The sequence below is a fragment of the Maylandia zebra genome, linkage group LG2 (genome assembly GCF_041146795.1).
Source record: "Maylandia zebra isolate NMK-2024a linkage group LG2, Mzebra_GT3a, whole genome shotgun sequence".
Lineage (NCBI taxonomy): Eukaryota > Metazoa > Chordata > Actinopteri > Cichliformes > Cichlidae > Maylandia > Maylandia zebra.
Genome location: NC_135168.1, coordinates 31,130,399 through 31,144,183, shown reverse-complemented (window position 1 = coordinate 31,144,183; position 13,785 = coordinate 31,130,399). Strand labels below are relative to the sequence as shown.

The 13,785-nt window shown below is 41.4% G+C and overlaps 1 protein-coding gene across 3 annotated transcripts in view; it reads right to left on the bottom strand.

The window, feature by feature from the left end:
- aff2 (AF4/FMR2 family, member 2) overlaps positions 1–13,785 on the bottom strand; it is a 210,005-nt gene that overhangs the window by 67,868 nt on the left and 128,352 nt on the right. For all 3 annotated transcript variants that reach the window (XM_004563274.3, XM_014409891.3, XM_076890802.1), the window contains one exon: positions 4,830–4,867. In XM_004563274.3, the coding sequence (XP_004563331.1) occupies positions 4,830–4,867 (38 nt within the window). The remainder of the gene's footprint in view (positions 1–4,829; positions 4,868–13,785) is intronic.

Sequence of the window (13,785 nt, the reverse complement as noted above, 5' to 3'; positions counted from 1 at the left end):
ACACACACACACACACACACACACACACACACACACACACACACACACACACACACACACACAGTCACACTCCAGACTTGAATACTAATGCCCTCAGATTGTGAACACAACGAGCCTCATTTATAAAAGATTCTTATATCCTAATGCACCAGTCTGGGCTTCACAACACATTGCAAGTAAAAGATGAACTTATGAAAAATTGATCCCGGTGCCAAAATCAGCTGTTTACATGGATTCTTTCCAATGTTCTGTGATGTTAAAAATGCATCTAACATTGTTTTTTATTCTAATGATTAAGTAGGTGATATGTTCCCCAAAGATGTTAACACTTAGCAAGAAGACAAACCGGGGAGCCCACACAGCCCTGGAAGATAAATGGAAACATGTCTTAAAATAATGAAAATGGGCTTTAACACCTTCAGAAAACTTATCACTGATGACAATGTTACATCCGCAGTGTCTCTGCCAATTAGATATACAGGGAGTGCAGAATTATTAGGCAAATGAGTATTTTGTCCACATCATCCTCTTCATGCATGTTGTCTTACTCCAAGCTGTATAGGCTCGAAAGCCTACTACCAATTAAGCATATTAGGTGATGTGCATCTCTGTAATGAGAAGGGGTGTGGTCTAATGACATCAACACCCTATATCAGGTGTGCATAATTATTAGGCAACTTCCTTTCCTTTGGCAAAATGGGTCAAAAGAAGGACTTGACAGGCTCAGAAAAGTCAAAAATAGTGAGATATCTTGCAGAGGGATGCAGCAATCTCAAAAATGCAAAGCTTCTGAAGCGTGATCATCGAACAATCAAGCGTTTCATTCAAAATAGTCAACAGGGTCGCAAGAAGCGTGTGGAAAAACCAAGGCGCAAAATAACTGCCCATGAACTGAGAAAAGTCAAGCGTGCAGCTGCCAAGATGCCACTTGCCACCAGTTTGGCCATATTTAAGAGCTGCAACATCACTGGAGTGCCCAAAAGCACAAGGTGTGCAATACTCATGACATGGCCAAGGTAAGAAAGGCTGAAAGACGACCACCACTGAACAAGACACACAAGCTGAAACGTCAAGACTAGGCCAAGAAATATCTCAAGACTGGTTTTTCTAAGGTTTTATGGACTGATGAAATGAGAGTGAGTCTTGATGGGCCAGATGGATGGGCCCGTGGCTGGATTGGTAAAGGGCAGAGCGCTCCAGTCCGACTCAGACGCCAGCAAGGTGGAGGTGGAGTACTGGTTTGGGCTGGTATCATCAAAGATGAGCTTGTGGGGCCTTTTCGGGTTGAGGATGGAGTCAAGCTCAACTCCCAGTCCTACTGCCAGTTTCTGGAAGACACCTTCTTCAAGCAGTGGTACAGGAAGAAGTCTGCATCCTTCAAGAAAAACATGATTTTCATGCAGGACAATGCTCCATCACACGCGTCCAAGTACTCCACAGCGTGGCTGGCAAGAAAGGGTATAAAAGAAGAAAAACTAATGACATGGCCACCTTGTTCACCTGATCTGAACCCCATTGAGAACCTGTGGTCCATCATCAAATGTGAGATTTACAAGGAGGGAAAACAGTACACCTCTCTGAACAGTGTCTGGGAGGCTGTGGTTGCTGCTGCACGCAATGTTGATGGTGAACAGATCAAACACTGACAGAATCCATGGATGGCAGGCTTTTGAGTGTCCTTGCAAAGAAAGGTGGCTATATTGGTCGCTGATTTGTTTTTGTTTTGTTTTTGAATGTCAGAAATGTATATTTGTGAATGTGGAGATGTTATATTGGTTTCACTGGTAAAAATAAATAATTGAAATGGGTATATATTTGTTTTTTGTTAAGTTGCCTAATAATTCTGCACAGTAATAGTCACCTGCACACACAGATATCCCCCTAAAATAGCTAAAACTGAAAACAAACTAAAAACTACTTCCAAAAACATTCAGCTTTGATATTAATGAGTTTTTTGGGTTCATTGAGAACATGGTTGTTGTTCAATAATAAAATTATTCCTCAAAAATACAACTTGCCAAATAATTCTGCACTCCCTGTATGCTTAGTGAAGAATGCAATTAGTGGCAACAAGAGAAGCACAATTAAATACATTAAAAAAGATGAACCAGGTGATCTTACCGAGCTTGTCTTGGAAAAGCAAATATGTTTGGCACAACAGTGGAGATCATAATTCTGATTGCAAAAGCTGCCAGACATGACAGACTACAAAAAAATAATGAATTCATTAATTATTACAAAAAAAAACCAACACCAACAAATATGCAGTCCTCTGGAGAAAGCTAGACTCATCATCGGCGACTAAAACATTTGTTTAATCAGCCCTAAACCTGTACTTCTGATATCACAATGCTCTTTATGACTGCTGGCCAATAAACGGCTTCAACTATGAAAACGGAAATGGAAACTGAAAACACTGACAGTCTTCAAGAGATTGTTTTTGGACCCATCCATCCACCCCAACATCCTGCCATGGTGGAGCATCGCTCGGCAGCATCATCTCTCACCTTCTCCTTTGCTCCCGTTATTATACAAGCCATAGATGGTTGCAGCTGTTATAATAAAACTATGTTTTATAATCAACTGCTTCCATAATTGCTCAGTCACACTGGGGTAAAAACAGTACAGGAACATCGGTGCATCTTGGAAAAATTCATGGCTGCCCTGAACATGCAACACCCCTAGCCTCAGTCTGTGGGTGAGAACTTTAGACGGTTAGTCCAGTACACAGGTGGCGAGAGGCGACCTGTTTCGACTGCAATGGACTCATCATTCTCAGACAGACTGGCAAAGATTTGCTAATCATTTCTGTCTAATTTATAAATGCTATCCCAGTTTGTTGCACTATGAATGCAATAAATGCAACTTGTCTACGGTGTCTTTTCGCAGTAAGCGATACAACTCAGCTGGTTGCCGACTCGTAGTACTTTGGTTATATTCGTATATGAAGCAGCCGTGTCACTCTGCAGTTAAACTGCCATCCTGCAGCAACTATGTCACTATTTATGGAGGAGTTTCTGTTTCAAATCTACGAGGCTGGTTGGAAACTGAATGTAACCAGCTGAGTTTCTCTTTAATGTGAATTTATGCATACAGATTTGACATTTTTACCAATTTCTTACAGCTAATCACCAAATTAACAGACACAGGTCGCATGTAATTGTTAATTTAACCCCATCCAGTGTCAATCTGACAACAGTGGACTAGTGCAGACCTGGTCTTCAAAGCCACCATTACAAGATGCAAGTAGATCACGAGTACATTGCATATGGCCACAATAATTTGATCATACAACCACAGTTTTCCATGGTGTGACTGTGACACTAACAACCTATTATATGGGAGGAAAGTATCCAAACTCTGATACACTCAGAGGTAACGGAGCCACAGCGGTGCAGTGGTTAGCTCTTTCACCTCACAACAGAATAATCTTTTCCTCCCACAGTCCAAAGACATCCATGTTCGGTTAACTAGCTATTCTAAATTGGCCGTGATTGTGAATGTTTGCCTGTTTGACTAGAAAACCTGTCCAGAGTGACCCCAGCTTCTCACCCTAAGACTGCTGGGATATGCTCCAGACCCCGACCCCCAGTGGATGACAACCTTAGGACAAGAGCTGCTGAGGCTGGGAGGTCCCTCGCTGCAGAGTAATGATTAACAATGTGGTGGGAAAAAATAATGAACTGAAAAGAAAACAAATCAGGAACAACGTGTTCATTAATTATGCAGGTCTTAAATCATTTGTACATGTGCCACTTAACCAGCTGAATCAAGAATAAGCTGTTCATTTACTACAACATACCGCAGGACGATTATTACTGATGCTTGATCTACAGTAACAACTGGCAGAAATAAGATTACGCTAATGCACAATGCATTACATCCCATAACCCAGGATAATAAACAAAAAAGGAAACGCTGGAAACTCAAAAAGCATCGATAACAAGGTGCCCTACACTCGAACGAACAACAGAAGCATCTAAATGTTAAATGTGTGTTAAGCTGTAACGAGACCACATTTATTAAAAAAGAGCCTGAGGAAATGTTACTCGCTGACCTTCAAACATAACGCATGCATGCATGTACGCAGGGTTTTATGTTTCCTCCTCAGAGCCACAGTCTACACGCAGAGCCCCTGCAAAGTCTCCCTGCGATACAAATAGCGAGTCTGCTGCCTAAATCTGAATGTTAGAGCTGAAGCGTGCAGGCCGCTGACTCTCCTTATCAAACGGACACCTGTCGCCGCAGATGTTTCGGTGAATTAGAGGCGCAACACCTGCAGAAGACTTAATAGCGGCTGCATTTGCGATTAACTTCATATAGCAAAAAACCCCTAAAAATCAAACAACGTCCCGCTAAAACGTTGGATATTTACTGAAGCGAGACGTGTTAGACGCTGAGGGTTGTGTGAGCCGGCTCTGCACTCCTAAACCGTGCTTTCAAAAACAAGTACAGAAAGAGAAACACTGACCACAGCTACCTCAATTGCCTGTTTCAGGGCAAGAACAGTTATTTATAGCTTGTTGTTTGGCTGATATTGAAAGTCACACACTCCATTAACCTCACACCCTCTGCCAAAGACTCGCTGGCTGCCACACCATATAGAAGCATGATGCCCCGGCTACTTGACTTAATGCAGGCCATATGTGGATCTGCCTTATTTCTCTCTGCCAAAACAACAAGTAATACACGACATCTGACTGCGGTCTTACTTAGCCCAGGTTGCTCTCGGTGGAAGAGCAGCTTGCACGCCAGCTCTATTGTGAGTGCTATTTTCTGTGAGGATAAAAACGAGGCTGCAGAGTGCAGCGTTTGGTTATTTGTCTTACCTCAGGGCTGCGGCTCTGGCTTTAGGCTTGTCGGACACCTGTCGCAAAAAGAAACAACAAAAAGAAAAAATCAGAAGTCATGTTCATAGATTATGTTTAACTATCGAGACAGTGATGATGGTGAGAACACAATACGACGTGTGATAAACGTCACTGACTTTACTCGCCATCTGATTAATGTTCTTATTAAGAAACAAATGAAAGCTTGTTCATTTTTTAAAACTCCCGAGTGTGACGGATGCAGTTATTCCACAAGGACGAGCGAGGAGCGACGTGCCTCTATCGATCACCTAATGGTTCGATTCAAATCAATTCCAGACAGCGCTGATAAATTGATCAATGCGCTCATTTGGTTGGATTAAATGATACTAGACACTGTGTCAAAAAAGAGAAATAAAATCAACCCAAATCGTCACAGTCTGTGTAACTATGTATCTCTAAAACATCTTTTAACAAACATCAGGAACAGTGTGGTAATATTCGTTACATTTATTGAGCACAAAAAACCCACAAAAAAATACGACACAGCCCAGCTCGCTCTCAGGGCAGCATTTACTTTTAAGGCAATGGTATCTTATTTTGTTTCGCTTTCTTTGTTCTTTTTAAATACTTTAAATGCACGTGTTATACTGCACTACAGATGTCTTACCATTCCCTTAAAAGTAAATGCTGCTCAGAGAGCGTGCTGGCTTGGCACAGGATTATTTTTGTAGATATAAAACATATGTTGCATAGTTTAACTGCATAGCTTTTTCATAGTTTAGTAAAAATTTGTTTAAACATTTAATAATAAACATCATGGAAAAAAGTTGTTGATCACAAGTTTATTTGATTTTCCAACAAAAAGTTAGTCGGGAATGATTAGAACCTGTAACATACACAACAAAGACTCTCCCTATGTTGTTTCCTATTGGTCTGTACGTTTTCAATACAAACAACGGCGATGCTATTCGATGCTTTTAAATAGCGACATAGAGCATTATTGTTCAGAGGTCAAAGGTCAAATGTATGACAGAGTATTTTAAGATTAAATTTGAAATTCTAGTTTGAGAAAAGTTGAGATTACAGTCGTCCTTTCCAGCTGCTGCACTCAGTGTAGATGAGTTCGTGATACGACCCCTCTGTACTGAACGACAGTGTAACCATGTGTGTGTGTTGCTTTTCTTAATTATTTTCCAGAAAACACAAACTATCTTTTCACTTTCTTAGCCTCACCTTCCCTCGATCAGCTCTCCTCTATAAGTCGACTTTACTGTCATTAAAATGACAGTAAAGTCGACTTTCTTCCTTTACGCCCCCTCCTCCGCGCTTCCTCCCTGCCCTCTCTCTTCACTCCGAGCTTCTGCTTTATTTCTATTCATACTTTTCCTCCTTTCAGCAAAAAGAACAAGGGGGAGGGGGGATTGGGGTGGGGGGTGATTAAGCATGTCAGTGAAGCCTTTTCCTAGCCTCCACCTTCTCCCCCGTCCTCTCTTCCTCCCTCTGACGCCTCCCAGTCATTTTTGCGCATGGCTACATCAATTAGAGCGACAAAACAAAAACAGTAAACTCAATTCCTGCAAATATCAGCCATTAATTTTTCTTCAAGCACTGTAACCCAACAATTAAAATGAATTACTCAAACAAAAACAGGACCTTTTCTTCCCTCCGGCTTGTTGTTGTTCCCCCCCCCACACTCTCTCTCTCTCTAGGAATAAGGTGATTAACTGGACCAGTGAAGTTTCTGATAGATCGATGTGGAGCTGCAGGCTAGAACAACAAACCTCCTCAGATCTTTGGCTTTGGGAGGCTTGCAGGGCTCATGGAGAGGATCTATGTGTGAATATATTTAGCTGGCTGGTGGCTTTACTTGGATTTAAATAAAGAACAAACCAACCAGCATTTATTCACACAATCTCCTCTGTTATAACACGGCTGCGAGCATTGTTCCCGACAAAAAGGGACAAGCTGTTTTACCAAAAGCAACACGATTCAGACCTTAAAGCTTTTCCAGACGTATATGATTATATTTCTAAAATCCCCTCTTCGCTCGCCTTTCTCGTGTGGGTGCGAGACATCTCAATGTTTCACAGCGGGGCCGGCAATACGGTCTTAACAAGGCTTTAAACACCCCCACACCAATTTAAACAGGAAGCGAACAATGAATTCTTTGCTTGTCTTGTACGGTGTCACTTTACTTTCACGTGAGAGACTTTGTAAAAGCATTTCTAACACCTGAACTCAGTTCTTGAATTTATGATGCAACTCTTGCGAGGAGGTTGCGTTACTGAAAATACAGGAGCTGCTGGATTTTCACAAGTGGAACACAAAGCGACTGTATTTTAGCATCTTTCCCTCCGATGCCAGCTGGATTTGACACAGCAAGTCCACCGAACACTTTCCTGTTCGTGAACATTGTCAGTCTTTAATCTGTCCTGTTACATACACGAGCATTTCTGCTTGGTTTGATGGCTGTGATCTCAATCATGTCCAACAGACAGCTAACATATGAACAAGTGTGTTTCTTTGCGATGTGTTAGCCATGATAAGGACTCTGTTTACTCAGCTGCCTTTAAGCCCACGTAGTCACTTTAACACTTTGCATTTACTCGGCAGGCTTTTGAACTCACTGATCGATGCCTTTCTATACTTCTATTTGTTTGTGCTGTCTAGCTTGCTTTGACTCGTTGTTACGCGATATTTCTATTTCAAGGTTCGTTGGTAGCCTCTGTCCTTTCTTTTTTTTTTAAACTGCTGCTCTTCTGCAGGAAGTCTGCCAATCTCTGATGGAAGTCACAGCAGTGGACATGATCTGCACTCTGAGATCACCTAGCATTACGCCAAAAATGAACAATTGCATTTAGTTGCAAAACTGGTGATTATACAGGCACAAAAAACCTACCAAGGCTAAAAGTAAACATATTCATTTCAAAAACCCAATTTTGAGCTTTAATTAAAGTTGTAGTGAAAGCGGTGTCCTGACACTTGACGTCCTTGTTCTCTCCATAAACACCCACCGTTCACTTCTTTCAGCTTTTCTTTATTTATGAGGCTGCTTCGCAATTAAACCACCCAGGACTGTGATTTGAGGTCACCCTGTAACTATGTGCTTTAGATGATTAATAGGATGTCGCCACTGGATAGATAAAAGGTCAGAGCTGCTCACTTGTGCAACACAACATATTTTCTACACGTGTCGATTACACAGACTTAACGGCACCCCGAACACCAGCGTGGGTCTTTTTGTCGTAAAGCTCCGCTAATCAGATTTCCTTTGATGCTCTGGTTTCATGTTTCCTACCTAGTGCACATTCAAATCCTTGAGTACATCACTATGATGTGTACTGGATTTCCAGCAAGTGTTTTCTGTGCATTTTGTAGTCTGCATGCTCATTTGCATTCTGCAGTGCACGCCAAGAGCCAAGCTAAACAGAAAGCCATTCACAGAAAAACTGCTTCATAGTACTAGAAGCAAATGCTTTACTTCCTTGTTAGCTCCCTTCTTACAATCTGTGATCCGTCCAGAATATAGATGATATAGGAAGCCAATGCAAAGTGTTTTAAAACTATTTTGATAGGAAGAGGTGATGTGTGAGGATCTGTCACATAGTAGACCTTTTTCTTCACGTAAAGGCTCAGTCACAGTAAAAATGATTTGGCAACTGGTGATTACACTGACAGACTGATCGATTTCTATATATTTCTTTTTTTTTATGCAACTGATTGCAAGTAGCTACAACAATGAAATATTCACCCAGAGGTTGAGTGTGCAACACCCTCAACATCTGGGCAACTTTGATATAAAAGTGACGCCACAGGTCACCTGGTGGGAGGCAACCTGTCTCCAAGCAATAATGGTCCAACTCAGACTGGCTGCAATCACTCTCAGACAGACTAGCAAAGGTTAGAAAATAACTACCATCTAATTTATAAACAATCAGCCTGAGTCAGTCTGAATGGATGAGTGCGACTTGTTTGTTGTTGTAGATTGACGAGGATTTATGTCATTTTGCTTTGCCAACCTGCAGCAACAACATCACTGTTGGTGAAAAAAATTATGTTTCAAATCTGTGAGAGTTTATTTGGACCTGTGTAGATTTTGGATTTATGCCAATTTGATATTTGTTGTATTAATACAAAAAAAAAAACTATATTAACCCCATGAAATCACTGACTGATGCACTATCACTGTGCACTAACTGATAGCGGACTGAAAGCAGGTTGGTAGGCTGCTGTTTTATCGCTATCTCGACGCATCAAAGTTGCTTAAAAGAGTTCATTGCACATGCTCACAGTCATTGTAATGGTAAATGGTAAATGGCCTGTATTTATATAGCGCTTTACTAGTCCCTAAGGACCCCAAAGCGCTTTACATATCCAGTCATCCACCCATTCACACACACATTCACACACTGGTGATGGCAAGCTACATTGTAGCCACAGCCACCCTGGGGCGCACTGACAGACACTGACATTGTAGTCGTGCCTCAGCCTCTCGTCCCTATTACGATCATAGTATAACTGAAATTTGTAATAAAATTTGTATTTCCTGCGCTTTCCCTGCTAGCAGAAGTCAAAACGTTTGCCATTACTATTGGCTGAACATTGATTGGCCTCAGCAGGTTGTCTGCCAATTGGAACGCCAATGGCTTAATCCTTGGGCAAAGAACCCCGGTGACTGTAAAGGCATAGATAAAATAATACAGATCACAATGGTAACCAATGTCGGGAAAACTAAACTAAACCAACTTTTCAAACTAAAAAAAGGATATCAGCTTAATTCTATTTAAATGTTCCAGGTTCAAGACTCTTCATGCTAATTCACTGCAGAGCTATTGCTAATGTTTCGACTAACACCTGTGAGTTTCCCATGGAGACAAAGCCAACTCTCTGCTCCATGCAGTGTGCATGCAGCTCAAGTTAGTTCATGCATGCAGCTCTTTTAACCTTTACCAACCAGCTCTGTCAGGCTGGCATGTTTATCTCTTTAGACCTGATTTCCTCCACAGATTCATCCGAAAGCTGCGCAGCTAAAACTGATCTCCTCCAGCTGCATTTTCCTGAATTTAATATTATAGCGTCGTGTAACATTACTCAGCCTACGCACAAAACTCGTCTGCATTCAGTATTACTGTAGCTAAGCCACAGTGCAGCAGGCGTGATGTGTTTAAGGCTTCCTTTCTGCTAGACACTTTTCCCAGCTGCAACTGTGCCTTCATATAGAGACGGAACTTTTAAGCCCGACTTTGCTCTGACCAAGGTGATCTGTCATCACGAGCTCGCAGAGAGAAACACAGGCAGATAGAGACAAAGGACGGTCCTGCAGCGGTAATTGGGTTGCTGTTTTTCTGTCAGTTTCTAAAGTCATTAGGAACATCTCTCTTTTTTCTGCCCTCACTCCTTTCCTCTCCTCTTTCCTCATCTCCCCCTTCCTCTGCTCCTTCTTTCAATTCCCTCCTCTCCTCCATCTCCTTTTGCTCTGTGCCAAAAACATATTCATCATACTCCTCTGCTGCCCTCACAGTGTTGTGCCACGGCATACTAATGACACTGTGCATCTGTGTGTGTGTCTCTCTTACACACACACACACTCTGTCAGCATGTGTTTATATTTATGTGTTTGCTGGTGTAAATGCTTGTGAGGCAACGTCTGCATGAGTACACTGTATGTGCATCTCCCTATGTATATGTGCGCAAATGTGTAGTACATGCAAGCATATATGTGTGTGTGTCAGTTATGAATGTGTGCGTGTTGTGTTTTACTTCAGGCTAAGAAAGCTTGATAATACACCGTGCACTCATTTGCCATAAGCCTGTTAAGAGCATGCACGGAAAAATGCCACCAAATACATCTCAGCCTCACTGTCATCTGGTTTTCTTTCCCTCTTTCTCCGTCTTTTCCTCCTGTCTGTGTTGTTTTCACTCTGTTTGGTCTCTCTCCCTCTAACTTATTCAGTTCCTTTCATTCTTTCGCACCTCCCTCTCTGTTTATCTAAATCAATCCCAGTGTCTGTCTTGCACACAGGCTGACAACAAAATAAAAAATACAGAGCGTGAGAGAGAAAGAGAGCGACTGAATGTATGGTGAAAACAGTCAAATTAGACTTAATCCTGTGGCCTTTTTGCATACACTGCATATATTTTGTGTTTTTATATCAAAATGTCAAATATCTCTTTCGCTAACACACATAAAAATAAAATTTGCACAGACAAATGAAGCCTGTAGTTTTTGTTACCTACACACAAACAATACAACAAACAGTCCCCCATACACTGCTGCCTTTCCCCTCGCTCTTTTTAATTCTGCTGGGACTTGACAATATGTCAGCCACAAATGGGAGATTGGAGGAAAACCATTTGTGTTTGAAACTTTGCTGCATAAATAAAATCCATAGAGGATGTTTCCAGCCCCTGTCAAGGTGTTGGCTGCTTGGCTTCATCTTCAAATGGTTCAATTAATTCTGAGTAAAACAGGTTTTTGTTTTTTCTTAAATACAGAAAGAAGGAAAAATCCAGTTTTAACGTAAAGGTGTTCAGACACTTCGTTAAATCACCTTTAGCAGCAACGTCAGCCTCAAATCTTCGCTTCTTGTTATCTGAGATTTCTTCTGGTGTTTCTTTTATCCTGTCTCCCTCCCATCACCCCCGGCTGGTCACGGCAGATGGCCCCGCCCCTCCATGACCCTGGCTCTGGCTGGAGGTTTCTTCCTGTTAAAAGGGAGTTTTTCCTTCCCACTGACTGTTGGGGTTTTCTCTGTACAGTTGTAGAGTCTATGCCTTACAAAGCATCTTGAAATCTTTGTTTTCTTTTATTTGGCGCTATATAAATAACATTTTATTTAATTTAATTGAAATTCTTGAGCCTTTTGGGAATCTTCTATACGACTGTCTGTGACCTTCTATAATGTTCTCCCACCTCCACGTCCTGTCAGGATCTTTTAGAACCGAGGAGGTTCTTTAATACCTTTAGTACCTCAAACCGAGGGAACTGCTGATAGTTCCAAACAACTTCTGTTTCAAACATCATACTTTCAGCACTGCACAAACATACTTGCAATTTTCCCCAGATCCATGCCTTTACACAATTCTCTCTCGCAGGTCTAAAGTCAATTCGCTCATGACTCCCAAAGCTTGTTATTCACTCTGACACACTATCAGCTACGACTGCTATATCCAGTCATTTTGGCACATTTACGTGAAGTTATTGAAGTACCTCAAGAACAGCTGACAAAGACCAAATGTCATGTTAAAGGAGCGGAAAACTTTTTCAAAGATGGTGTTTCTTAGTTATTTCTCAGAAATTAATTAAATGATGGTGTCTTACGTGTAGACTGATGATAAAATAAATAATTGAATCTAGTTCAACAAGACAAAATGCTGATGTCACTTATTGGTTCAGGACACCGTAAGTTAAGGCCTCAGTGTGACTGATGCCACATTCATTAGAATTAGCAGACAGTGACTGGGTAGAGCCGCCTGTGTCAGCACAGTCAAAGTGGCCACACATCTTATTTTAACCCATAAGAATATAGAAAGGAATGAGAATATGAAGGAGGAAATCAGCTATAGAACAAACTGTTTTTGTAGCAGGCTTTATTTCTTTATATGGATAAAGCTGTGCATATGGAGACTGAGTGGCCAACAAGAACGGCAGTTTTTGGCGCTTCTACCTTGGCTTCATTTTTCAGCTTTGGCTGAAGGTGACGTATATGACAAGTAGGACTCGCTAGTTGTTCCAAATCTCATTCGATTGGATAAATATATGCATACAAACTCAGTGCAAACGATGCAAGCAATCAAATGTATACAATCATATGAAAAAGAACGTTTTCCACAGTACTCTGAGGTTTGCAGACAATCGTTCATGGATATCTTATTTATGGTCTTGCTATAATATTTTGGTTGAGTTCTGGACTTTGACTGAATCATTGTAGATTTGTTGCTGTGTTTGGGATCACTGTCAGACAGACGACCTCACATTTGACTCCAGAATATGATGATTACAAGGTGCCCAGGTCCTGTGGCTGCAAAACAAGACCAAATCATCACCCCTCCAGCACACCATGCTCGACGGGGTGTTTTTACTGTCGTAGATGGCCAAACATCTCCACTTCTGTCTTGTCTGTCCAAAGGACGTTGTTCCATACGTCTTACAGTTTGTGTGCAGACCTAAGCTGCGATTCCATTTCTTTTTCTTTTAGAGAGAAGACGTTTTCTCCTGGAAACCTTTCCAAACAAGCCATAGTTGTTCAGTATTTTTCTAATTATACTGCCACTCACTGCAATCCTGAATGCACACATTACACAAACTTAAACCATTATAAATGACCTGCCATCATTTATAATTATAATATCTACCATCATGGTTATTATACAATCAGAAGGCCAGTTAAAATGGGATGAGAGGAATCGGTATCTTCATTAACAGAAAACATCTCACAGACTCTTTGATGAGCGCTGATATCTGTGTGCACAGTGGGGAGGGGGCAGCAGCATGACCCCCACTGACTGCTTTGAACTCATCTCTGGCATCATTAGCGCGTGATGACAGTGATTAGAGGAGAAAGGGCCACCGTGCCAATTTCCATACTGAAAAACAAGACAGGAAGAGCAGGACGACCGCACGCAAATATGCAAAGTTTCCCAGAGTGACAAAGCCGACCTCTTTAGTCAGTGAATAGTGGATAAAAAATGCTGATACACCCCACAACAGGACACATCACCGCTCCAAGGTTTGTAAACATCAGACCAGTGATGGAGAAGCTACCGCCGATACTGACATTCTGACCTTTAATGACTATGCTTGGTGTTTTTTAGCCCCAGAATTAGCATGCAGAGCCACCAGAACACTAACTGACCTACTGTATTTAATTACAAACACTTAATAAATTGAACAATTTAAAAAGCTATTACAGAATGACGAATTAAATTAGCATCTAAATGATTCATTACAAAACTTAAAGTAAAAACCAAAAGA